At 40.7% G+C, this 27,955-nt stretch overlaps 1 protein-coding gene across 2 annotated transcripts in view; it reads left to right on the forward strand.

Moving 5' to 3' along the window:
* The window catches only part of LOC133207734 (BEN domain-containing protein 5), a 965,731-nt gene that overhangs the window by 710,641 nt on the left and 227,135 nt on the right, over positions 1-27,955 (forward strand). For both annotated transcript variants that reach the window (XM_061344850.1, XM_061344851.1), the window contains exon 7: positions 27,506-27,595. In XM_061344850.1, the coding sequence (XP_061200834.1) occupies positions 27,506-27,595 (90 nt within the window). The remainder of the gene's footprint in view (positions 1-27,505; positions 27,596-27,955) is intronic.

The following is a 27,955-nucleotide window of genomic DNA, read 5'->3' on the forward strand; positions in this document are numbered from 1 at the left end:
CTTCATCATTCTCAGTTCTTTTAAATCTTGAAGCATTTGGATAAGGAAAAAAAAATATTTTTATAAAAAAATAATAATAAAATAATCTTGAAGCATTTGGATACTTGTTCTCATGTGCACCTGGCCTCTTGGATAATAAATATAATTTTCTGTAAAATGTCAGTAGAAGCCTCTGTTATTAATTTCTTCCCTATTTTTATTCTTTTTGTTTCTAAGTGAATGAAGGTGATGGTGGATATGCATTATCTTTAGTGTTAGTAGAGAGAGGATACTGGTCATTTGACCGGAAAGCAAGTTGATGCTGGAATGGAGGTTTTCTATGTATGTTTCTAAAAGTAACATTCATATTTTTTTGCTGTACCTGCATGTGTGTGCTGTGTGTTTATGTTGAAGCCCATGCCAAAACTTCAAATTATTGTGCTTTCATTTTGCAATTTCTTGGCAATCTTAACAGGCAAAACCTTCTGATTTTCTCTGAAACAGCTGTGTATGGTCTTGCATCTCACATATAACTTTTGAAAACTGGGAATAGCCTCCTTATAATTATGAGAAAACTTGACATAGTGAAATTGATGACTTGGTAGTAATTTAATACTGTCCATATATAATTTTAAATGTGCTGCCTACAAATATCCCATTTGTCAACCATCTTTGACTGGGACATCACTTCATTATGATTCCCTGCCAGAATAAAAAATCATTAGATGGAGGGCTTTCATGTAGCTTTTCATTGGGTGAATAACTGAGTTCCTAGAGGACCTATCTGATTTGAAGGCCAAAACTTTCTTGTCAGACAGTCTATATAAAAGTAGTATAAATCACAGTGGGAGATGAAATGAAGCATTTAAATGCACTCTATGAAAGAAAGAAACCACAGTATAGTCAAGTCTTTTGATTGTTCACTAGCCAATTACCCATGTTCTTTAGGATTCATCTTGATCTTAATCTTTTCAAAAAGCTTTTTTATATCGATGATCTCATTCTACTTTACTTTTCAAAAAATATATATCTTAAATACAGTGACTGCTTTGACCAGTTTAAACCTATTTCACCTTATCAATTTCTTTTGCTGTGCCCAAGTTTCTGTTATTTCCTTTTCTAATCCCAATGCTGTGGATAATTGACAATTGATGATAAGCTTTAAAGAGGAGATTATGATAACATTGTGTTTCATTAGGCTGGAGTAATACAGGAGTGCTAGCCATGGATAAAAGACAATGCTATAATTCAGAATATGTAATGTAAGGGGTGACCAAAAGGTTACACATAAAAGCAGAATTATAATATTATATAAATACAAATTACTTACAGCTGCTTCTTCATCAGTTTTCCCAACCTCAGAAAAAATGTATTTTGCTAATGTACAATGAATTATCACTATACTGTCCTTATCTTTTTGGTACTTAGAATCATAGAATCATAGAATAGTTTGGGTTGGAAAGGACCTTAAGATCATCCAGTTCCAGTCCTCTGCTGTAGGCAGAGATACCTCACACTAAACCATGTTGCCCAAGGCTTTGTCTGACCTGGCCTTGAGCACTGCCAGGGATGGAACATTTACCACTTCTTTGGACAACCTGTGCCAGTGCCTCACCACCCTCACAGTAAAGAATTTCTTCCTTATATTTAGCCTGAACTTCCCCTGTTTCAGCTTGAACCCATTACCCCTTGTCCTACCACTACAGTCCCTAACAAAGAGTCCCTCCCCAGCATCCCTATAGTCCCCCTTCGGATACTGGAAGGCTGCTATGAGGTCTCCACGCAGCCTTCTCTTCTCCAGGCTGAACAGCCCCAACTTTCTCAGCCTGTCTTCATATGGGAGGTGCTCCAGTCCCCTGATCATTCTCGTGGGCCTCCTCTGGACTTGTTCCAACAGCTCCATGTCCTTTTTATGTTGAGGACACCAGAACTGCACACAATACCCCAGGTGAGGTCTCACGAGAGCAGAGGGGCAGGATCACCTCCTTCGACCTGCTGGTCACAGTCCTTTTGATGCAGCCCAGGATATGGTTGGCTTTCTGGGCTGTGAGTGCACACTGAAGCCGGCTCATGTTCATTTTCTCATCGACCAGCACCCCCAAGTCCTTCTCCTCAGGGCTGCTCTGATTCCTTTTCTATATCCTTTGCTGTGGACATGATGTTCTAACAGCAGACTAGATGATCTTGGTGTTTATGTGCTTTTATCTCAGAAATAATTGTTTTGAAAGTAGGAAAAGACTTTTCAAGAAATAGTGAGGCAGACATGAAGGTTTCAGCAGCCAAATACTGAGACATCTCTGTCTCTGGGGAACTTATTCCTAGAAATCTTTGATTCTGAAAAGCTACCCTGACAGTTTTAAATCTCTGCAAAAAGCCTGGTAGAGTAAGAGTCTTTTCAGTATGGTAAATGTTTATATAAGAAACCTTTGGGTGCTGGTGCAGGTCATGAAATGGGTGTGGGTGCTTGAGTCAAGGTTCTCTTTGCATGTATTTAGTTTTTGAGTTTTGGTGGTTGGTTTGTTGGGGGTTTTTAGTGGGGCTTTTTTATTGAGGTGGCGTCATGGGTGGATGATCTCTGGGAGCCAGTTGGCTTGTGTTGCAACTCCCAAATGACTAGAAAAATTCCTTCCTCCTGAATCTCTCCTGAAAACAGGGATTTTTTTCATGACCAGCTTTAGGAAGTTGATTATCCAGGTTCTGCCACTGGGGAATCAACCTTGGGAAGAGTTTATGAACTTATAATTAGGATCCTGTCTGAGCTTCAAACTGTACCACTTCAATGGATATATAGGCAGTGCATTTTGCCTGGCTTCAAACTCCTGCCAAGTTCTTGCCTGGGATTTAAGACATCTGTAGGTAGAAAGAGACAGCGGAGCATTTTAACTTAGACAGGGGAAAACTTATTAAAGGAGACATATTTCTACTGTCAGAAGCTCAGCCACCAGTCATCTGTAACCAGATTCCCCTTGGTCACTACTGAACAAGGTCATCACACCTTTAGTAATAGGAATAGGCATAGAGGTATTTTTTTTTAGTTAGCTCATCTTGTTCTCTGGTGTTTTCCTCATAATTTTAGTGTAAGACAGAAATGACCAAAGGAAGCATTCATGCACATTCAGTGGATTGCTGCACTGGGTTTTCACCCGTTGAGACCCACCCTCAAATACTAGTCTGACTTTGAGATGAAAATAAGCTTGCTACCTGTCTGCTCTGATACTGGATGTTGGACCTTCATAAAAATGCCACAGATTTTGACTTGACTAACTGCTGGCAGGTTTACAAAGGGAGGCACACTGCTACTCAAGTGTTTGCAATAATAGATGCTGCATCGATGCTGTGGAAGCCAGTGGTCAGGAGTAAGGTGTAATGTCAATCTGGTTTTGAAAAAGCCACTTTCAGAGGCAGGCTGGATTACACTGAAATTCTAACAACATATTCACCTTCCCTTTCCCCAAATGTATCTAAACACAGGTTTATTTTTATTCAACAAGGAGAGATCCTCTTGTCCCCCATTTCACCTAGCTTTCTTCTCTTGGTGCGTGTTAGTCACCAACTGATGTCATGCTATACTTCACAGAAGTACAAGGACATCTAAGCAAACTGTGTTTTCATTAGTATAACACATTGCACCTTTTTTGTACCTGCAGGGCTCAGATCACATTTAGAACTGTGCTTGCATGAAACCTCTTCTCTATTCTTATTTCAAGCTCATGATCAATACCTAAAAGTGGCTGAAAAGATACTCCAGGTGAATGCTAAGAGACCTAGATAGTGTGTTCCTTTTGTTTCTGTCTTTTGCAGCAGGGCAGACTTGTCTGTTGTGGGACAGTAACCTCACAGTTCAGGAACAGGTCTCAGATCCAGTTTGAGTTCAATGTTCCAGTTTTATTTAGCGATCCCAAGAAATCTCCTTGAGTTCACACGATCTGTGCCCGTCCTTTTGGGTCTGGGTGCTGAGAACTCTTTCCTTTGAAAGAGGATCCTTCAACAAATTCCACCAAGTAGGTCCTACATAGACAAGTTTATATTTTAGAAGGAAAGAAATGGTTTCTTCACTGGGGCTACAAAAAGGAATCATCCAGTTTTGCCTGCAGAGACCTTGAGGAAACTGTGCTGTTCCTGATAATCCATTGCCAAAGATATAACCGCATGCTTGAAGTTACCTTGTTTTGGACTGACTTTCTTCACCAGATCCTTGGGGCAGCATCAGGAGTTCTGTGAGCCTAATGTAGAACTTGGCATGTTCATCTATAGTAACTGACAAAGTTTTGTAGCACTTTCATTGTTCTTCCTTCTGCTAGCTAGAACAACCCATCTGGGATTATCTATCAGGATAACCCATGTAACGAACAGGCCTGTGGACATGGTGGGATGGTCACATCTTTATAGCATACTGGTGCACTTGTATCACTTTTGCCAGGATCCATCACCTCATTTCCCTTAATGCAGAGTTAGATTTCAACAGCAGACAAACTGGTGTTTACCATGGCAGTGCTTGCCCTGTTGACAGTGCTGAGTGATTCTTAAGTGTTCAGCAAATCAGTGAAATTTTCTGAACAGTGGGAAGTTTTGATGTCATTAACAAGAGATGCATGTTAACTAGCAGCTGCAAATTAATTAGAAAAACGAAGTAGAAATTGCTTCTTCCTTCCCTCCTGCCCCCTTTTCTGCTTCATACTGTGTGAACCAGCCAATCTACAGAAGGGATAGCCAGTGATCCAAAATGTCCATAGCATTCAGGATCTGAGTACTCCAGTTTTCCAAATATTGACTTAGCTTTTATGTCCTGCATTGGCTGCTCCTAGAATATCATGGGTCAGAGTGTTCCCTGCCTTTCAATTCTTCTCCCTGTCAGTTTTCATATCATGCTTACCTGGGGAGTGCATAAACACCTTGCAGCTCTGCGTTAGCCAGGGTGACCACATGTCTGTCTATGATCAGGGGGCAGCCTTGCCAAATGGGCTTCATTTGTGCTGAGGCTGCCATCCAAAAATAGGCAAATGGGATCAGGGAAGGCAAGGCAAACAGCATTAAATGTGTAATGATACCAATTAATGAGTGCTCGCTTCATGTTTTGGAATACAGGAAACCATTGCATAAACCTGATAGGGTTGTGTTCAAACAATAACTGCCTACTTCTTTTTTTAAAGGGAAACAATCTTGCTTATTTCAGTTTGCTGCTTCTAGCAGAGTCAGCTTCTTTAATTATTGCTATTTAATGATGTCTTAGCATTTGAACTCTCCTCATTAACCTTCATCAGAGTGAGACACCCAGGATAATGCAATGGCAAAGCCAACATCTTGTGTGATTTTCTTTTTTTTTTCATCCTCCCTCCACTCCCTTCCCAAATCTCTGGAATTCATTAATTGAATGTTAGAGCATCTGAGCCACTTAAGTATTCAAATCATGCAGCAACATGGGTAGTGTTAGCCTGCTATGGCTCAATAAACCTCTCATTCTCTTGTTCACGGTTCATTTGAGTTTTGCAGAAAACTCCGGGAAAAAAAATGAGGCATTTTGAATAAAAATGGTGCAGATAATGGTAGGAGGAGATGAAAAACTCAGACAAATGTTTACCCAAAGTGCTGTGTGTATGTGGCACTGTCATCCCTCTAATTGAAAAAGGGAATGGGCTTTAGAGCAGAAACCCACAAGCCAGAGTACCCAGGCTCTGTTCCTGTGTAACCTTCAGCTGTCACTGTAGCTGTCCTACATGAAAGCAGAGTTTCTGTTTTATGGTGCTAAAGTAGCAGGGCCTAATTTCTTATTTGACAAGAGCTCTAAGATCCTGGGAGGAAAGGTATAATAAAAGTGCAAAATGAAACTATATGTGGCAGTATTACTCCTGATTCTAATGGATTTTAGTAGGATCTTTAATCCCTTTATCTACCATGAATAGACGTATTGTCTATAAAAGAAGCTTTAAGCTGTTTCACTTCACTGTGGTAACACCTTGGTAATGCAAATATGCCTTTGGAGTGTGTCTCATGACAGTGGAAAATGAAAGTGCATGCATAAAGTGTAATGGCTGTAATGGGGGTTCTTTAATGCACTTGCTGGACATAGGCAGGGATTCTGTAGTTTTCCTCCAGTTCTTTGCTCTCTACACCACACAAAAGTGGCTAATGCTGCCTTTTGTCACACCATAGAGTATTCCCAAGGCCTGTTTTGGATTAAGCTGCCATGGAATAAAATGTAAGCTGTGTTACACCTAACAGAGCTGTATCTCTGAATTGATCTGAGGTTTTACTCAGATCCCTCAGCTGTAAAACTCCTATATAAAGCAGAAGCAGGATAATGCTTTTCATACTGAGAATTGTTTGTGGTAAGTATGGATGCACCAGTGATGAAACAGGGCTGATCTTTATTTCACAGGGGGACTGTTGAGGTTTCACTCCAGCCAGCAATTAGCACTACACAGCCGCTCACTCATGCCCCCCTGGTGGGATGTGGGAGAGAATCAGAAAAATGAAAGTGAGAAAACTCATGGGTTGAAATGAAGACAGTTTAATGGGTAAAGCAAAAGCCTTTCACACAGGAATTCATTCACCGCTTCCCATCTGCATAAGCAGGTGTTCAGCCACCTCCATGAAAGCAAGGCTCCATCACATGTAGTGGTTACTAGGGAAGACATAATACCATCACCCTGAACATCCCCCTTTCTTTCAAATCATGGATTACCCAATTTAAAGGTATTTCCATTATAATTTCCACTCCTGGTCTCTTTGGGCCAGGTTAGTAGGGTTTAACACTGCAGTGAACTCCTCCCTTTGCTCCTAGCCTGGGTAGAAACAAGGGTTTCTAAGGGAAATAGAATAAACTACAGATTCATCATTGCTAGATATGAACATTTATTTAAGCTGCCCAGGCTGGAAACTCCATGCTCACTTTGCAGTCAGTGCAAGGAGGCTGGAAGCTGCAGAGGGTGCATGATCCCACTAACACTTGCTTTGCCCTCTGGAGCTGACTGGTTCATTAGTTAAATGCTTAAAGCCGGGTGGGATGAGTCCTGGTTGAAAGCCAGAGTACAAGAAGGCAGTTAGGTGCCTGGCTTCTCCTTTATCACCTAAATCCCATGGGTTCAGAAGGGACAGAGGCTGTTGAGTACCTTCTTGGATAAGCTCCGGCCTAATTTATTTCCTGCAGCCTTAGGACTTCCTTTGCCAGACTTTGCCCTCCTGTACTTTTCCAGGGAGCCAGAGGAACTCTCCATTCCTCTTCCTGAGGCTGTAAGTGACCTTTTTTTGCATGTGACATTTGTTGCTAATACTGGCAAAGGGATCTCACATCAGCTTGGCTCTGTGCTCTTTCACTGTTGGGACCAACATACAAACCTCGGATGTCAGCACACTAAAGACATCCAAGGCTCCTACCTGTAAAAGTGAAGCTGAGTGGGAGAGGATAGTTCTCTTCTGAGTTTAGGATCTAAGCAGTGTCCCTGACCCAGATATGGTTATGGGTTTCTCAGTCATGCAGCGAAACTTTACTTCAGGGAGAAGGGTTGTGTTGTGCTTTTCAGTGGTCACATCAGGTTGGTTGATGCTGTGCTGGCACTCCTACAGTTTATGCCTGCTGCAGAAGTGGCATCCCTACTGAGACTGTCACTGTTTCATTTTGGCTGCATGTTATTTCTTGCTGAACTTTTAGTGATGCTTTGGATTTTCCAAGGACAGATTCTTCCTCTCCTAGTCCTTGATAATCAGGAGTCTGGAATAGATGCTTATTTCATCTCTTTACTGTTTGCATCCTGCACTTGTTGAGCTTCAGTTAGGCTCTGTCCATCACAGATAACTGTGTGAAACATCCCCTCTAGAAACCTTCGACTTGCCTCTATAAAGAGATCTTGCATTCCCCTGAACAAGACTTATCCTAAACCAGACTATTTCACTGCTTACCTTTTGTTAGGACCTTGATATTCTTTTCCCCTTTATGCAAAAATAAATAGTTTTCTCATATTGTCTTTTTTTTTTTTCCTCTTTCCTTGTCAGAAATTTAAGTGGCAAAGAGGAGTGGAGGAGCCATTAGCTGTGTGACGAAAATGATAGGCTGCTCTGTGTCACTAACTGCAGAACATGTCACTAGGCAGAGATATTAGCCTCTTATTGCCTATGCTCAGTGTTCCATGTTTTTTATTTGTCTTTAGTGCTATTTATCCGATGTAGAGACATGCATTTTTTTGAAAGATCACCTGCCAATAATACCACATTTGTCAAAGAGAAAGAGAGGTAATCATCGTGTGGCCTGGTATTACTGGAAGGGCAGATTAGACTCGCTAAAAACCAGTGGCATTTTATGGTTACTTTTATGCTCTGTAAATAGAGGAAGAGACAGATTGAAGAGATTACTTTATGGAGCCTTCCATTTCAAGTCGCTGGGGAAGCAGGTAACCTTCAGATCTGAGCTTTGCATAAGAATGCAGGGGAAGAGAGAGGTTTTCTATTGACGCTGCCAGCTTCTTAAGAAAAAATATACAGTCTGCTGCTCTACATCAACCTTCCTCCCTGCCTGTTTTCTCCCTTCCACCCACCTTGTCCCCTGGCAGTGCCATTAGAGATGAGCCAGTGACTCAGGGCAGTTTCTTAGCTGAGGCAAGCAGTCATAGTTCCATTGGCTTCAATGGAGCGATAACAATTTATGCTGGCTGAAGGATGGTCCCTCCTGGTTTGAACCTGACCCAGTGTTTGTTGGTTTTTGTTTTTTTTCCAACAGTACTGGCATTTTTGTTTGGTTCTCTGTAGTGACAGAGGTCACTTGTGAAGTTTTCACCTGTATCTGAAGTTTGAAGCTGTTCATGACCAGGTTGTTAATGTTTTTCAGAATGGTTCTGAATCAGAAGTTGAGTAACCTGGGTTGGGAAGGCAGTAAATCTGGATTCTGATAGAAAAACCTGATTTTTTTCAAAAAAATAAAATAGTAAAACGCTTGATTACCAGAATCTGGGAGAGAATCCCTGGGGAAGGATCTCTTTCTGTGTACCATGTGTTTTTCCTACTTCATAGGTGTTTAATAGTGACTATTGTCCCAGACAAAGCAGGCAGCTAGATGGACCTCTGTCTTATCCGATCATGTCTGATCAAATCAGATTTCTGTCCTCCTGTTGATGCTTAGATTGTGGAAGAATGGAAATATTCTGCAGTTTTGTAACAGCATTTGAGGAATGATTGTGTGTTTATGCAGAGCATACCTGAGTGTATGTGTTATTTCTCTTAGTGAGAGGCCAGAACTGCCACTGTGAAAGTGCACTGGTAATACTGACAGCTTTCATAGAAACTCTTCTGACTATTTGCATACTTTTGGGTGGCAGTTGAGTAAAAATAGGAACCTCTGAGTACTTCTTATTCAAACATCAAAGTTACATCTGTCTTTGCACTTGAGCTGCCCACCTGCAATGGACTATTTGAAGAGCAAGGAATGAAATCAGATGATGGTCTATCATGCTTGCCTGTACCCACCCCCAAAAAAATAGATTGAGGCAGTCAGTGTAACATAGTTGTGTGTCCAGCTTGGATGTGTAGCTGTCAAAATACCCATCAAACAATATGTTTATTTTAACAAAAATTTAAAGATGATCTTTTTCATCACTTTTATGTTAGGTTTTAATCACATTTAATTAGGTTTAAATAAGAATTGTTGTTATGCATGGGAGCTACAGATGAAACATTTGCTTTTCCAAATACTTCAGGTGATTGCCCAGATTACCCACATTTGTTTCAGTTAACTTATTTCTGCTAAGCTTTTTAACCTCCAGAAATGAACCACCAGTTTCTCTGACACCCACCATCTACCTGGTGCAGCAAGTTTATGTGAATTCCTAACTGCAGTTTAGGCTTACTTTGTTGTTAGTCACAGACACTTCAGATAGTAACATCCTCTGCTGTACCGGCTAGTCTATAAGCACACAGGGGAATCATAGATCTATTGGAGTCTATGCTGAAATTATCTTTTTTTGTCTGCAATTCCATGCTAAGGGAGAAATATTACTTACCTAAAAGGCCTGAGAATGTAAATGGGAAAGTTAGTCAGCTACATATGGGAAAGGGAAGTGAAGCTGAAGGGCTGTTGAAACCTACAGCGACTCCATCAGCCAGATACAACTAACTCATTTTTCACCACAATCTTTTGGACTCTGTCTCTCCTTTTGCCAAGGTTGTCTCACTTCAGAAACAGGAGATGCCCCTTTTCCTTGTCTGTGATGGTGTTTGGGTGCCCTATTATCTATGCATTCTTTCATAAACAGCCCCTCTGTGGAGTTAGCTGTCCAAATATGAGATTATTGAATCCTATGAGAATTTGGATACTGATTTCTGGCCTATCCTTTTCTCCTGTCACAGTACTTTTTCATACTCCCTTGGCCCAACTGTTGCTGTAGTAGGTAACTTATTTTAGGATTTGCACTGCTATAACTCAGTACTCTGGGCTATTTTTCACTTAGGACCCTTATTATTTAATAGCCCTTTTTCTATAAATAGAGGAAATTTAACTTTGTGTAAGCTCTGCACACAAATAGAGCAACTGCTATAATTTATGTCTACTGTTGAGCTTGTCAAACCCTGTCAATGTCCTGTTGAGAGGCCTCCTGGTGTCAAGTGCACTCATTTTCTTGATATGAAAAGGAATTTATATTTGTAATGAATATTCATACAATAAAGACATGGGTGATCCACAGATAAACCCAAGGTTTTTATCCTCACAAGAGCAGTAATTAATATGAAGGAAATCCTACATTGCACAATTCAGTCTATCTCATCACAGGAGTGAACGGGTGCAATTTTGTCCAAATTGATGGAGTGGCTTTCATTTACCCCAGCAGTGAATTTGTTACCTACCCAGCCAGACCTAATACTTTTTGACATGAATAGATGGGAGGATCAGTCCATTAATGCAGAAGATTTAGTACCTATTCGGTGAGTTTTTGCCATCTTTGACATTTCAGAATGGAGCTTAATGATGCAGCAGTTTAGCATAAACAGCCTGACTGCACGGAGATGTTTCTTTTCCTCTTTTTCTGTTACTTTCTCCAGGCTTGGCATTCTCAGCGTGTATGTGACTTGGGATATGTGGGTTCCTTTTCAAGTGCACCTACAGGCTTTGCCACAGCTGTTAAGCTTTCTTTGTGAAGCAGGAGTTCTACAAGGGCACAGGTTAGTCAGTTTTTCAGAGCTTAAAATAATCCCGTTTCCCTGGTTTCTCAGAAGATGTTGTGTTTAAAAAAAATAAAATAAAAAATAATTACACACTTTAATAGAAATACTTTTCCTTCATTAAATTAAATCTCTAAAGCCCAATAGCATTTTCAGTGCTTATATGAAAATGCCAGTGGGGATTTGAGATTAAAAGCGGTATTTTTGTACAAGTCAATGAAGATCTCAATAGGAAAGAACACTCTTCAAATATAAATTCCTCCAGTATCAAGAAAGACAGATTTTCTACTTAGGTCCTTGATAATACTTCTCCCAGCCTTGTTATGAAATTCTGTTTTCACATATCTGATATAAGGCTGTTACACATAAGCTCTCCATTTAATGAAATCTTATTAATGGTGCCTTTTTTATTACAGTGATATGCCAAAATACTGAGATTTAATTCATGCTTAACAGTAAACATGAGGTACTCTGATCCATTTATATGCAGCTCAGGTTCTCTTTTTCTACCTAAAAAAGGATTAAATGGCATTTTAGAAATAAAAGGAAAATATATCCACTATTGACTTACGTTAGTAGTATCTGAACATACATTTCTATCGAAGACCACTTACACATATGTGACCCACAGCTAGAGGAGCAGGAAAAGAATGTATTAAAACCCAAATTCTCAAGAAAGTTTTGTTAATGGCTTGTTGGGGTTTTTTTCCTCCCTCTTGTAATGTATCTCTCCATTCAAGCAAAAACCCCTAACAACTGGATGTCTGCATTTTTGTAGATAAAATATTGCATGACCAAGGTGCAGATTCTGGGAATGTGTTTTCCATGTTGCTTCCCAGTAAAGAGAATAAACAGGCTTAAGTTTTTTTCAGTAAAAAATGCATGCAGATGTAAAGGTTTTTGTTTTGCTCAAGGATCTCAAAGCAATGTATAAAACATAACTAGTATTTTAAAACTAGTAATAACCATTACCAGTGTTTTTAAAGTGGAGGAAAATGAATCAAGAGTTATGAAAATAGAGGTCACAAAAGTGTGGGTATGCACATTCCCTGTGCCAATTTGAAGGCATCAGTTCTGTCGTTTACAAGAATCATCATCCCTTCAGCAGTCATCTATGCTCCCAGAAAAAGCACGAAATAAGATTTAGAAACAGCCAACTTAAGGCAGACAAGTAGAGCATGCTGAAGAGCAGACCCTGAATTCTGCCCATATCTTAAATTCACTGGTTTTGTCGGCACTGAGAAGGTGCTTTCACTCTGGGTCTTCTCCTGGAGTTAGACAGGCAAGGCAGAGAATGGCTGGGAAAGAGAAACAATAGTTTGACACAACCCCTATAATTTTAGTTTTCCCAAACCTTATGTTCTAAATTTGAGCCTTCAGAGAGGATGCACCCTCAGGTTTTGGGGACAGGAAGAGGCTCTTGCTTCTTCAGGCCGAAGCTCCTTTTTTTTTTGGTCATCCAAGTCAATATGCACTGCGTTAGCTGTTGAGCAAGGGCAATCGCGATCCTGTAATCTAATACTCAGGATGTCAGTGGGAAGGAGGTGAACCAGGATTTTGGTTCATATGCTACTTAATACTATTCATTTACACTTACAAGAAATAAGTTCCTGTGATGTAGCATCTTTAGGGTACTCCTGGGAATATGAATGTAGTTCCACATGCCCTCAAGCTGATAAGGGGGTTTGCCTGGGGACTTGCCACACTCTGGGAAAGTCTGCTGACCCTATAAGCATTGAAGAATTGGGGATTGTTCCCACTGCTTTCTTGCCACTGTGTTTTTGTGGTGCTCTTCTATTGGATACCGTTTAGAACTGACTGCTAAAATTAGTGGAAGAGGCAGAGGTACCTGTATTTGGCCAAAGGGAGAACTCTGGTTGCCTATGGATATTGACATCATCTGAACTTTGTGACAGCTGAATGTAGTTTTTGAAGATCTAAACTATGGACTTAAATGGATTTAGGTTTCTTTAGCTGCTAAATCTGTTTGTGGATTTATGCTTGAGTGTCTTTTGAAAGGTTACTCATCAGTTCAGTGGAAAAATGCAGGATTTTTAACTTCTATCTTCAATTTTCAGACAGTGCTGCATCGTGTGTTTCATAGACGACAATGACCTTAAAGTTTTCCATCATTTTAGAGGCTTTCTCAAAATTAGGACAGTGGTCTGGACTCAGCCTTGAGAACTTCTGAAAAGTCTCCCCAGGGTTCAGTCCTAAATGTCATTGGTGTGGACATGACAGGTTTGAAAGTTTAAACGCTGCGATGATGAGAAAATCTGCTTCAACTTAATGACATGGAAGTGTTCTATTTTTCTTTGTCTGCCTCTGAAATGTGCAGGACTGCAATACACCAGCACTCTGGAAACAAAACTGCTTAAATCCACTGACTTTTGCATGCTGTCTGTATGGTAATAATTGTGGCTAATGGGAAGATACCTCCTACAATTATTATAATCAGTAGATCAGGAATTCAAAGATAAAGCAAATTAGGAGTAATCTGTTCTCCATTTCTTCTATATTGGTTCATAAACTGAGAAGACAGTCATTGCAAGTGCTGACCTAGCTTTTCATTCAAATCAAGATTTTTTTGTCATTTACTGGTAAGGCAGGAGTGTAAAGCCTATCAGTTGCTGTTGTTTTTTCTACCTGTCTGGAATACTTCTATTAGTTGTCCTTTCATTTGAAATAGCACTAAATATCTCAAATGTTTTTAACAGTATGGTTGGGTAATGTGGCTTCTCTCAGAGATGTGGGTCAGACAAAGCAGGGACTGTCCCCACAGACTGGTGGGAACAGCTGTGGAGAGATGGAATACAGATGTTTTGCTGGCAGTTATGTCAATGATTTAGTAGCCTGTGTTGGCTGAGCTTTTTAACCCATTTTTGCTTCAAGTGTTCATCACTTGAATGGGCTTGAAATTGCTTTTCTCTTACTGACAAAGTGCTGCTTGAAAAATACCTGTGCTGTAGCCTGAGGGATATTTGGGAGGGGTTATCAACTGCTGTGCAACTGGGGGACACTTAGCACAAACAGGGATGTGTATGGTCATGCTATGTTCACTGATTTTTTTTTTAACTCTATAAGAAACCCCAAGGTTGACTCTTCACTCTGAAGTCTACCTTTGATAAAGGGAAGTAGCATTGGATTTCAGCTCGGCTGAAGGTCATTAGCATTCTCCTGCTGTACTACATGCAGATTTTCCTGGCTCACAAGAATAGCATTACATGGAGTATGCATTCTATATCAGCAAAAGAAATACATGCATGCAGGGATATAGCCAGGGTTTATAGGTTTATTAGAAGTATAAACAGCCTCCTCAACCTCCTCTGTTCTTATTTCCCGCTGACATTCCCCTTGGCTGTGATTTCCCTTCCTCACCCTTATGTACTTTCAACAGATTGGGGTGACAAGGGTTGTTTTTACTTTAAATAACTTAAAATCAGCAGCATAGTCTTTGATCTATCATCACCCTGTATTGGCTGACCCGAGAGTATGCGGGAGTAAATATAAGCTCAGTTCAGTAGCTTTGGCTCAGGAATTCAAATGCCAGGTAGCAAAATTCCTTATAGCGATGGAACGTGGATATGTGCCTTTCCTTAAAATAGGAAGGACTGAGCAGCCAAAGTTGTATCAAATGACACAAGCAGGCCTAATGAAACCTCCCCTGTACTTGTTCAGGAACTTCTGTACCATGTCAAATATGTGAACTGAGGCCTGTTGTCACCAGGGTAATTTGGCTTTGTATGGGATGGTGTAAAGGATGGGAAGGAGGAACATGAGGAAATGGACTAATCTTCTCTGCTACTCCCCCCCTTTAATTAATCTGTGTTTTTCTATTTAAATCAGGATGGGGGAAAATAGCACTGCTTCTGTAGGTATTGTAAGATGTCTGCAGAGAAACCCCTCTTGCTGAAGAATTGAGTGGACTACTGAATGTTGTCAACCAAATACAGTCACACTGGTAGCAGTAAGTGGCTGTTTGATTGCCAACAGTCTGCACTAAATGGGACAACAGCCCCACAGCCTTGTGTGGTGTGTTTCTGCTAAAGCTGAACGTATGGCAAGGAAGCCTCTGTGTTTCTGGTGACAGTTTCATTGCAGCCATTGCTCCCTTGTTTTCAAAAGCTACTGCTGGTTTAAATCACATTCAGTGATGTCCTTCAGACATTCCAAAATGGGTTGCAGCAAGTGAAGCAGAAGTCTAGAGTAAGAAGCTACGAGATGCCTTAGTGAATACCAGGCTATTCTCAGGACTGTGATAAGGAAACTGAAAGCAGTACCCTATGAATGAGGGTCATCCTCCTGTATGAATCCTTATTTCTATAGTGTCCAACCTACATTAGAAAGATAGTGAGGTGAACAGATGCCATGATGATTGACATGCTCTGAAATGTCAAAGAACTGAATGAAGCAGGAAGATATCAGTGGGCAGGGAAGTTACATAAAGGTCACTGGAGTGGTTTTTCTTGCACCCTTTTCTATTCTTGTAGGTGTCTTAGAGTGTATACAGCATATGCAGCTGGCATCTTTGATAGTGTTGGATGGATAAACATATCACAGATGAATTGCAAGTGGCAAAGTCCTAGGCTTTATGCTTCTTTTGGCATTGAGTAGCTCCTTGAGTTCAAGCCACTTAATTAAAGAGTAGTCAACAATATGTCAATGCTGATAGAAGCAATGACACCATCTCAGGCTGTGGCATCCCTCTGTGATGTCAACTGCTGTCTGAATTTTCCCCCATCTCTTTAATATTTTTGGAAAATATCCCCATTGTGCACACTGACTTACACTTTGTATTAATGAGAAATGTAAGGCTTAAAAAAAACAATTGCTCTGTAGCCTCATTACTATGAAAAATCCATTACGTGGAAGTCATTTGTCAAAGCCAACTGTTTAGTTGCTGTAATTTACATATTTATCAAGTTTGATTGGAATGTAATGACTTTGACTTTCTTCATATTTTTTTAACCTTTCCAACCTTCTTTCCATGAAGAGAAGGGTGTTGTTCTTCAGATTTTAATGGGACAGGACAAGACAGAATTCAATTTATATTCACTAATAAATATAGTTATTAATGTTTCAAACAATTTCAGTATTCTTTTTATGTTGGAATTAGTTAATTTCCATGTTGTTGCATGGAAACTGATGTGGGATCTTATCAATCCATGAAGTTTTTGTCTCCACCAAGGGATCTGGCTGGCAGAGAAGAGACAGCGCAAGACTGTAAATGAGATAATGAGTGTTAAGATATGTAGTTAATATTGGATCTCCATAATGCTTGTAGTTGGAGGATCAGACACACATGGGTTTCCAGCATAATGGATGATTACTTTCATTTGCATCTGATGCTGGGAGGCTTGTGACAGAGCACCAACTAGAAGCATTATATCCACTTGAATACAGCGCTGGAAACCCAGGAGGCTGCTGAGGACACTGATCCACACAAGCATCTTACACCCCAGTGAGCTGTTACAAGACAGGCAGAGGTGGCGAGAGCTTGCTCTAGCAGCTGATACTGGGAGTTGTTAAAGCTAAGCAATGTCGCACTGCTTGTTTGCAGCTGCCTCAAGTGAAGACATCTCTTCCTTGTGCTATGGAAAAGGCTAGAAAATATGAAGCAGGGGTTGCAGGAATGACAGGTGGAGAGCAGAATGCAGGCTCTCATCTGAGCACTGGAACTTGCTCTATGAAAAGACCATAAGGACATGGGAATTGAGCAGGTTTGTGGTGTGCCTGTGTTGAAGGGTTCATCTGAAGGGGGTCAGTTAGCTCTTCTGGAAGAGCCTGTGGCCTGAGCAAAAGGCTAAAACAGTGCATACAAAATTAAGGCACTTAAAGAAATACATAAACACTGAGGGAAGAGGCAAGTGAGATATAGATTGAAATTCAGCTAAGGAAATTGCTGGCTGAATACCAAGAAAAATATCCTCAGGGTGAGACGATGAAATAGTTTTTCCACAGAACTTGGATGCTGGCCAGATAAGGATGGTCTTAAAAGGTCTTCCCAAATCAAATGTGAAAGGGAATACAGGTATTTTAGTGACTAACTTTGAGAGGCAGTGGATATCAAGCAGCAGGTGGCCAGCCACAAATATAACCTGTGTGACAAAAAAATGATCTGCTACAGAAGCTGTGATGTGCAGTTCGTCAGCCCCTTTTCTGTCCTCTGCTGCTTCACAGCATCTCCCACTTGACATTCCTATCTTTGACGTATCCCATCCTTTAAATAAATGATGACTGAGAGCGATCCCCTTGAGCTTCAACTTGGAGCGTGTTTTTATTAATTTATTCCTTGCTGTGCTAGATTACTCCCCCTTCACTTTTAAAGGCTCCTTTGACTGTAATTAAAATTCTCCATAGGCTTATTGCCTCGAGAGAGAGTGTTCGTGTGTGTATAAATTGGTTTTAACAGTTTGCTGACTAGATGTGTTTTACGAAGCTCACCCAGCCTTCCAGTGTGCATGTATGCAGACAACAAAATGTGTTTTCACATATGCACCAAGCTATATTGATTGACTGTGCCTCTGGAATTTATTGCTGGCTAATTACAGGACAAAAAGGACAATTAGGGTTGGTAGACACTTGGGTGCACGTGAAGTTAATGTTGTGCTTATGGAGATCTTAGAAGAATCATGTCTGTGAGAGGGACTGTTCTCAGTTTGATGTAAGGCAGAGGACATACGTGGCAGGTTGATTAAGAGTGGGAGGAGGTTTTATGTGTCCAGGTGGAATTTAAACATCTTTGAGATAATTGTTTTTGCAATGGAGGGGAAAATGTCATAAGCAGCATCTGAATAAGAATGGCAGCTCACTTAATTCTTGGCCCTTAATGAGTATGGGAAGTGCCCTACCTCTGGGCGTGCAACTCACCATTTTCTCTGAAGGAAGGACAAGGGTGTGACAGGACTTTCTCCTGCCTGACTGCAGGATACGTGGTACAAGTCAAATATTCTTAGTACACTTCTGCCTGAGGTCATGTCTGTGACACTTCCTGATGCTAGAGTCATAGTCAAGACTGGGTGGAATATATACACATAACCAACGCTGATTTAAGACTGCTGAGATTCCTTCAAGCCAGTCTCCCTGATATCACATCCCTGTGATCAAAAACTGTGAAGAATCAATGAACAAAAGCAGGGGCCTGGCAGTGTCCAGAAGGAATCGCCCCTCTTGTTTGTGAAAAGGGGGCACTTTCCACCCCATTTTTTGTCATCCCCCTTACATTAAAAACATGTTTCTCATCCTGATTTGAAACCAATGTCTAAGATTACAGTAAAGACAGATCTGCTTCTGGCTGTTTAGGGATGTATGCGTTCCAGCCCTGAGGGTATTTTGAATCAGCCATCTTGCTGAGGTATTTTGAAGTTTGAATTTGGTGTGAAAGATCCTCTACTGAGCATTTTAATTTTTGGTGCTGTGTGTTCAGGTCCAAATTCTGATTTAGGGCAAGCTGTGAACATGGAGAAGAGGTTCTTCATCAGTGTTTTTCTCTCCTTGTGGGCTCAAACCTCTCTCCAAAGAGTGTTAGCCCTACTTGGAGAAGTCAGTGTCATGTTCTGAGGAGCACTGCTCTTCATGAATCTAATTTCAGCACGCTGCTTTTAATGACCACTAGTTCAGCTACTGAAGAACACACTGTCATAGTTCAATAAAGGACAAAACCTCTTGCAAAACAGCTTGCACGTCCTGCCTGGGATCACTGCTTTTGAGCCAGGTCTTGTGCACTGAAGGGGATTTATTCTGCTTAACCCTGTCAGTCCCCCTCCTTCTTCCCAGAAAGGATCCAATGCAGAGGGGAAAAAAACCAAACCCAATATCATGTGCCTTGTGATTGAGTGTGAGGTGTCCCCACTTCTTTATAACTGGTAGGTTGGGAAGAATGACAAAGAAGAGTTCATGTTGTTCAAGTCAGTGTCTAGAAGGTGAAATACAGGAGGTGAATCCAGTAGCAGTATTGGCTGTATTTCTTCACTGCTCCCCCAGATTCGAGCCTTTAGCCAAGCTGGCTACAACTTTGGTTGCTTTTCACTTTTTTTTTGCCCCCCCCCCCCCCGAATGAGACCTGTCCCTACATAGAACAGGATACCTGAATCTGTCCAGCTTTGTCCACCATTTCATAGCCCTCCACCTTTTTTTTCAGTTCTGATCCTGTTACACTTTTTGCCTGTTGCTCAATTGAAAAGTATGAGGAATGGTCTCAGTGGGTAGAGGTTTTCCAGTCACAGTTTCTGAGCTTCCCAGAAACATCTTCCTTGATTTCTGGATGTTGTTTTGCAGCTTGTTCCTTCCCTATTTTATCCATTGGCCTTGAGAGGTTAGAGATGCCGAACTGACAGATGCTGGGGTTGCATCTCACGGCAGCTATAGAAGTCCTTTTCAACATGCCTGCCTTGGAAGGATCCATGATGAAAGCATGGCTGTGCATCTCTAGGAAATTCAGAGTTTTGAGTGCAGCTGTACTGGGACTCTTGGCTCTGTTCTGAAGTGCACATGGTTCTGTTCATTTTTGTTTATAAGGGAAAATCTGAGGACTGAAGTTAATCACAGGCAAATCCACAGCAGAACTGGAAAGAACAGAACAAAGGTGTCCTGGCTGCTCCTATAACTGCTGGACTGTGAGTGGCTGGTAATTCCCTCTTTGCTATCTTGGCTGAAATTCTGACATAAATTACTCTCTTATCTTTCAGCCCATGCATACTTGTAGCAAACAAACATAGCCATAGCCTTCTCTACTGGAGAGAGCTGATAGAGAATTGCTTTATAACAAGCCCTAGAACTATCTTTTGAATACCTGGATTTTAAAGTCAAACTGAAAAGATACCCATATAACTGTGGCATTGGAGGTAGGAATGTCTTGTATCTGAATATTTCTATCCCTTTGTATAAAATGAAGGCTATGGGGATGGTGGGCATTTCTAGAGGGAGGATAGCTGTGAAAAGAGAGAGCAAGATAGGTACCAGTGAGCATCGATTCCATCCCTAATGATGAGGCCTGCTTCCTCTGTGGCCGCAGGCAGCTCCTTAGTGTTTCTACCTTATTTTTACTGATGTGGGGCTGTGGAGCTCAATTAAGACAACCTTGTGGAAGGGCCAAAGATCTTTATTACTGTCAATGATGGTAACCAGAGAAGTGCTGCTACATGTGCAAGCTGATGCATTTCTATCTATTGAAAAATAGAGAGAAATAGAACATGTTTATTCAGTTTGTAATTTGATGTCAACCACTGCAAGGTAAAAAAATAAGAGATGAGTACTGTAGGTCAGAGTTCATGTATTCAAATACAGATGGGTGAGTTCTAAATCTATGGAATTTAAGGAAACAGCATTGAAAGACACAGCTAAAATGAAGACTTTTAGCAAATTGTGGCTAGAATGCTCTTGGCTTGATGGGTTTTTCTTTTTTATTCTTTTCCCTGCAGGTAAACTTTACTTTCTTGTTCTGTATCATCTGAAGGGCACATGCATTTTCTGGGATTTTGGGAATGATTTCTGGGGTTCTGGGATTAGACATCAAATTTAACAAGATGATATATAGCTTTGAGGAGACACATTTGATGTACCACTTAGCCTTCCTATAATTTACTGCCTGCCTCTTGTCTCTGGAGGGCAAAGGGTTGATCTACACTCCAACCTGACTTTATAAATAGCAAAGCAGGAGAGGGAAAAAGAAAGCAGGCTGGGGACCTGCCTGCTAAACTGTTATGATATGACAGTGATTCGGGTAGGTGACATTAAATGCTGCTGTCTGCATTCTTAATTGTGAGTTGTCATCACCTTGGCCATTTGAGGACGAATAATGTGCTGTTCATATTCCAGATTTCTATCCTTCTTCATAGGACTCTATGTTACAATGTTGAAATACATTTGTGTAATTTGAAAACAACACTTCTGGATTTTTTGAGTATGTTTAGTTAGTGGAAATGAGGAGGGAGGAAAAACATGAGTGTACTTTGACTGGTTTTGCATGTGGTTAATTTTCCTGCCTCAGAAGTGAAGGAAGCTGCCAGTATCAGAAAGCCCAAATGGAAAAATAGCTGCTTCCAAGATGAAATGAAGATTAAAAACAAACAAGTGGGGCTGGGAGGTAAGGGGGATCTTGCTCTGTAGTTGTTTGCCATTTCTCATTTTGCAAATAGCTCTGCAGTGTTGTTTGATCTATGCTTCAGCATAATTTTACCAGGAGATATTTCTGGCCTTTTGCTTTACAGTCAGATCTCTTTGCTGGGCTATTAAGTTGAAAATGCAGTCAAGTATTAACATCAAAACTGTTTATGTAACCTCCCACTGCATAGAACCCCTCCAAACTACCCTGCAATTGAGGAAGCGAAGGGGAAGGAGGGTATGGAAACCAAGAGCTGAATAGAAATAGTGCCTGCTCTGGAATTTAAACAGGTCAATTCATTTCAGTAAATAGAAGTTAGGCTGTTGATATATGCCCATCTACTTAAACTGTCATCGAAGTTCACTTAGCTGCATTCCAGCAGACATTGCTGGCTGTTAAAGAGATGCAAGAGGCATTGTTACAAAGAAGGAAGAAAAGGAGGAACAAAGCAATAGCTAGGCAAGGAGATAATACAAGTAGTCCACTTTCAGACTCCTAGTGGCACTGACAAGTGTTGGTAACTCATTCAGCATCTACCTTCAGAACACTGAGTCCCACTTTCCTACCCTGCCCCTGTGTTTGTCCCTATAGGATGCTTGCATATGGCATAAGTGGAAATGTTCCTTTTTTCCCTTTTCTGTTGGAATATATTTAATTTCCTTTGAACAAGAGCAAACCCAAATCCCAGGGCTTCTGAATAAGGGGGGAGTTATGGAGGGGGAATACAATGAATGTCTTAATCCTGTGTCACCCTGTCTTTGAGACACTGTGCCACATTAAATTGATTTTGCAAATGAAAGCTAAAAGCTAAGCAAAAGCCACCAATCTATTTTGCCTAAAGATGATTTTAGTGCTCTTTATGTTCCCCTAAATGGCAAACCAATTTGTTACCTGCCTACATAAACATTTGCCTATATTAGCACCAGAAATGTTTTATTTTTATTAGCCCAAACTTTATCTTTTTATGAAGACACAGGGGCCCAATAAAATTAGTGTGCAAATATAATCCCCAATTTGCATTTTTCCATGGTCAGCAGAAAAGCTGAGCAAAATCAATTTGATATTAGGTCAGCATATACATCAATAAAGCATACGCACACACAGGACCATTGTAATGGTCTCTCTAATTTCTATGCTGCCACAGTAAAGAGATTAAATAATATTAAATGCTCCAAAATAGCTTTGCTTTTAAGAGGAATGTAAAAAGAAAGAGAGACTTTGGCATAAAATGGGCAATAAAGGATAATAGTTGCACAATCTCCAACTTTAAAACATTGTGACAATGATCTCAGAGGCAGGCTTCCTGCTAAACGGCCCCAATTCAGTAAATCTCTTATGCCAACGCTTATGTTTAAGCATATTTTTAAACACAATAGAAGTCCGTCAGACAAATCACATATTTAAGCGCCTGACAGAGTCAGGGCCACAACCTGAATGAGAATCCAGAACTTGAGAGGTTTGGATCCAGTTTTGAGCACTGCATGCAGGATTGTTGCTGGATAGAATGTGCATGCACAAGTGAGCAAAACTCCTCTGTGCTCCAGATGGGACTATCTAATCATGGTGGGAGGTGAAGAAAGTCAATGAGCACTTGAGCACATTGCAGCAGTCCTTCCCTTATGCAGATTTGACCTTCCATGGATTCTGCATGGGAGCCAAGATACTTCTGCCTCTTTTTCCAGGTAAAAGTGAATAAGAATAGGAGTCTGTCAAAAGCTGCAGCCCAGCCTTTGCTCATCTCTCTGTGGTACAAATGGCATAACTTTTACCTTCTATGTCAGTGTGTTTCTTTGTACCATTCAAGCCATCTATAAGAGGGCAAGACAGAAAAGCTTGTGGTTTTGATTCCAGGTCCAGTGACATGTAATGGTAGTTTTGCACTGTGGTGCTGAGATGTGTGCTCTTACCTGAAATGACAACTGTGCTCAGAAGTAACAAAAATAAATGGTCTTAGGTGCTAATCTGATCTCTTAGGAAAAGCCAGACTACAGTAAATGCTGCTTGGATTTGATTTGCTAAAGCAAGTTTATGTGTAGAGACTAGGCAGTCAGGACAGCAATGGCATTAGTGTTTGCTTTTGACACAGATGTTACAGTTCTGTTGGAAACAGACAAGCTGAGGCAGCACAGTGAAGTGTAATGCAATTGGGTTCTTTTGATTTCCTCTGTGGAGTCATTAACTCATAGGGATTGGAATATAAGATGCTGGCAACAGCCCACCTCATACTGCAAAGTACCTGAGAAAAGAAGACACCATGTAATTTATTTGCAATGGATATACGTATTTCATGAATATATATGTGGGTATTTAAATCAAATGAGTTTTGGGGCATATGTTTTTAGACTGGTAGATTTCCATTTCTTCTGATTTGAACCTTGTGGTCTATATATAGGGTGAAATGTTGGAGGGGAGAAAGGCAAGGTTTTCACAGCACCTTGTCCCAACTTTGAAGTCCTCTGAAAAGGAATGGAATTCACTTTCAAGTTCTCCTGGTGGGTGCCAGTTAAGGCTTTCTGAAGTAGACTTCTAGGGTCAGACTTGCTCATCTTTCATTCACTATCAGCCATATTAGTATTTTGCGAACTTGCATCACTACCATACCATGGCTACAAGACTTAAACCACAAATCTGCAATCTGTCTGCAGTCTGTTTCTGGTCTGATATAGTGCCATGGATGCTAACCAAAGTTCTACCTCAGTTCTGCTACAGCATTTCATTTTGGAAGTAATATTTCTGCAGAAAATTTCCAGATACTTATTATTAAGCTACTACACACAAATAGTGTTGTTTTCATGGTTTTATAGTAGCAGGAAGATGGCGAAGAGAATTTGATATCTTCCTGTGAAGGTTTAGATTTTGCTCTGTTTTTTTTTTTTTTTTTTTTAGTAGAAAACGTTTTCTGTGGGACCCTGTTTTACTGTGTAATATGTAACTAAGAGTGGAAATCACTGTTTCCTGGATGAGAGCTGGGGGACTGTTTCCAGTGGGATTGCTTTAAGTGGTTGGCTTGTACATGCTGTAGTATTAAAGAAGGAACATGAGCTGAAGGCCAAATAGCTGAAGTGATATTCAGAGTGAGAGATTTGAGCTTCTTGCTTGCAGCGAATAGGGCTTCTTTTCAGTATGACATTCGGTTGGTGTTTATGACCATTGTAGTGGCTTTAGAGCCAGAAGAGATGTTGAGGTAAATGTTGTTCTCACTAGCACCTTAGATCTTCACAGCTTTGCCTGAGGGAATTCTCTGCAGCAGAGCAACAGAATGTTGGTGGGTGAGTAGCAGGCTATAAGGACATAACACTCAGAGGTAGTTTGTTTAGGTCCCGGCTGGAATCTGAAGTCAAGGCAAATATTATCAATGATGATGCTGGTAGTAGCATCCAGAGGGAAAACAAAATGTTTCATTCAATCTTCAAAATACTTTCTGGAAGAGAAAATGAAAAAGAAATAATTCCAGAAACATACAAATTTCTTCCCTAGGAAAACTTTTCCATCAAATAGCTTTGTTTCTAAGATTCACTGCTACAGCAGTTGGAAGGGTAGAAGGGCTATCAAAGCAGACTATTTCTCTCCATTTCCATAACTCACAGAGTTGTGGCTAAATGGAGCATGCCTTTCTGTCATTTTGCTGAAGCGCTTTTGGCATCTACTAAGCAAAGCTGTACACTTCTAATCATTTTAATTTTGATTGATCTTTTCAATCCTGAAATAGAAAATATGATGCATTTTCTATGCAACATTTCAATTAAAATATGAAATGGTGTTTTGTAGTTGTGGTTTCCATTATTAGTTTGGTGGATTAACCTTAGCCAGATGCTCCTCCTTCTACAGGACATGGGGGAGAAAGTAAGATGAAAAGTTTTGGGTCAAGATAAGGTAAGATGAAAAGTGGGTTAAGATAAAGACAGGGATATCATTTACCAGTTACCATCGTAGCCAAAGCAGACTTGATTTTGGGGAAAAACTAATTTATTTCTAATTAAAATAGACTTGTATAGTGAGGAGCAAAGAGAAAAATTAAAACAACACATTTCCACCCTCCATTTTCCCAGAATTGTCTTCACTTCCAACTCTTTGAAACCCACTGCCCCTCATCCCCAGTGGTATCAGGGATGGATAACGGGGTTGTGGTCTATCCAAACCAGTTCCTCTCTGCCTCTTTCTCCTCACACTTTCCTCTGTGGAAGTATCTGTACATGCAAGGTTGTGCATTCACAGTCTGCAGCAGATGTACTGGCTGGAAAGTGAGTGATGCTTTGGGGATTGTAAACCAAGGTGGAGTAAAGTTGCTTGGCACTAAGTGAAGGGTGGTAATTTGGTGTTCTTCCATCCCCCAGGGAAGTGGGCAAGAGAGATCCTGATTACCACCCTGTACCACACCTCCCATTGACTCCAATCAGCTTTGCAGTGAGCCCCAAATTGAGAACGTCCTCTTCAGTTCCAGAAGAGAATGAACTGATTTTAATAACTGTTATGAAGGGTAAAACATAAATAATAAAAATGTAATTATAACCAAGCAAAAAAAAGGCAAAGCTACAAACACCCCCAAACTTACCTTCTATCCAAAAGGTTTCTTAACCAGGAAGCTGTTCCAGCTCCAAACAATGGTAGTCATGTTGCTGAGCATCACTTCTGTGCTGAGCCACTGTCCCTTTAATGCTGTTTTTCCAGAGAGGACAAAAACCCCTCTCCTCTTTTAAAAGTGATACCAGCCCTCTCCTTTTGTTCTTTAAAGTTGGTTTGCTGATTTATCTCCTTCCTCCCACACTACTTGATGTTAATGCAAATGATGTGGGGTGGTCATCACTTCTAACTGAAGGTACTGTGTTCCTTTTTGCTGCCTCCCACTTGGGTTCTGCAGACACAATTGGCCCCACCAGCTGCTATGTTTGTCAGAGACATTCTTTCTTATATTTCTTTGCCTCTGGGGCTCAAAAACACCAGAGAGTGGTGAAGCTGGAGTATGAAAGAACGAATGGCTGAGTTACAGGGTGAGCAGCTGTAGGACATTTAGGGATGCTAAGGAAATAAAGAAACCTGCTGAGATTGTCTCCAGAGGACAACCAAAACTCTATTGATTATTCCTGTGGTGCTGTTAGGTGTGATTTACCATTGGGGAACTGCGCATTCCTAAGAGTTCAGGAAATTAACAACATAACTCAGGTATGATCTTGAGGCCTCCCAAACATCCTTGAAATTAAAAGTCAATGTTTGGGTATATACGTAACACATCTTACTAATTACAAAAAGAAAGGCTTGGATTTGGTTTCTAGTCTCCTTTTAGCATGTAAACTTTATATTTCAAACCAAAGATTTAAACTGTTTGTAGCAATTGGATCCTGCTGTGTTTAGTATTACCCCTGCTGTGTGTGTTCAGAGCTAGATAAGACATCTAACTGAGGTCCTGACCTCTTATGGTCTTTAAAATTCCCAGAACCCGCTTTGAAATAGTGTAATTTTTATTTCCTCTTTATTAAATGCAGTCATTGCACAAACAGAAAACATGCTGCTTAACCCATGTAGTTTACAGCTAAAGCAAGTTGCCATAATATGGTTTCAGTACTGAGGGATTAACCCATATAAATTCAGCATAGTTGGGATCTAAGTCTCCCACCTATCTGTAATTTGAAGGCGACCTGGCAGATCTTCATGCCCTCACTGGAGAAGCTTGCTGGATTTAATCCTGGTCACTTTTCCATGCATTATTGCTTTTGAGCATCTCTTTCAGTCATGGCAGATGCAGTTCCAAATAGTTAAAAGATTAAAAAAAAAAAAAAACCCAAAAAAAAAAAAAAACCTCAAATCCCCGAAAGTAAAGCCTAATAAATGCCATTTGTTAGCACTTTACCATTGTTGGGCACTGTTAAGGCTTGTATCAAGTGTAATGCAGGGTGCAATTGGCTTAACATTGTGAATAGACCCCCACTGTTGTTCTTGTCTCCCCGAGGGGACATTTATCACAAGTGAGAGAGCAATTATAGTGCAGTTAAGCTCACTGTAGTAAGTCTTGGGTTTTGAAAAGAGAGCTAACTTTGCTGTTGCAGGTTTGGCTGCATGTCATTAGTTATGCAGCCTTTGTGCGGTCTGCTATATGGTGTGGTATGGGATACCCAGTGACACTGTCTCCTTTAGTTACAGATTGTGCTTATTTGTAATGTATGTCAAGTTTTAATTAAAGGATATGCCTTAAAAAGCAATGGCTCTTTTTTCCTACACATGGGGCCCTGTTTAAGGATCTTTATCTCTCTCTTCCTCTCCGTCCCCTACCACCCCCTTCTACTGCAGTGAACCTTCGTCCAGGGGCTGAACAGAAAGTGGTGTTCATCACTGCACGGGTCCACCCTGGGGAAACACCATCTTCCTTCGTGTGCCAAGGTGAGTGTCTGCATGAAGACTGCAGATCTGTTGAGCTCTGATTTCCTATTGATGTGTGTATGGGGTTTGCATAGCTTTGGATCTGCTAGAAGGCTGAGTTCACATTTTCCCCCAGTGAGATTATCAGCAGAATCTTTCACCTCTGCCTGGCTTCCTGGAGGCAGTAGAAATATCTTAGTCTCGCAAATGTTGGCTGAACTTGGTCAGAATTGGACAGTGGGCTCTGAAGCTACTGAGGAAGAGCTAACAGTCACACTTATATATGTGCCGTGTGATCATGTAAGCTTCCTTAGGAAAATAGGCTGGAAAAACTCTGGGAGCGTTTCTTTATTAACTGGTTGGTTTTTCTTGCTGTCCACT

This window comes from Neopsephotus bourkii, unplaced genomic scaffold, assembly GCF_033783945.1.
Source record: "Neopsephotus bourkii isolate Nb327-2 ecotype Australia unplaced genomic scaffold, CSIRO-AGI_Nbou_v1 NB_234, whole genome shotgun sequence".
In the NCBI taxonomy this organism is placed as follows: Eukaryota; Metazoa; Chordata; class Aves; order Psittaciformes; family Psittacidae; genus Neopsephotus; species Neopsephotus bourkii.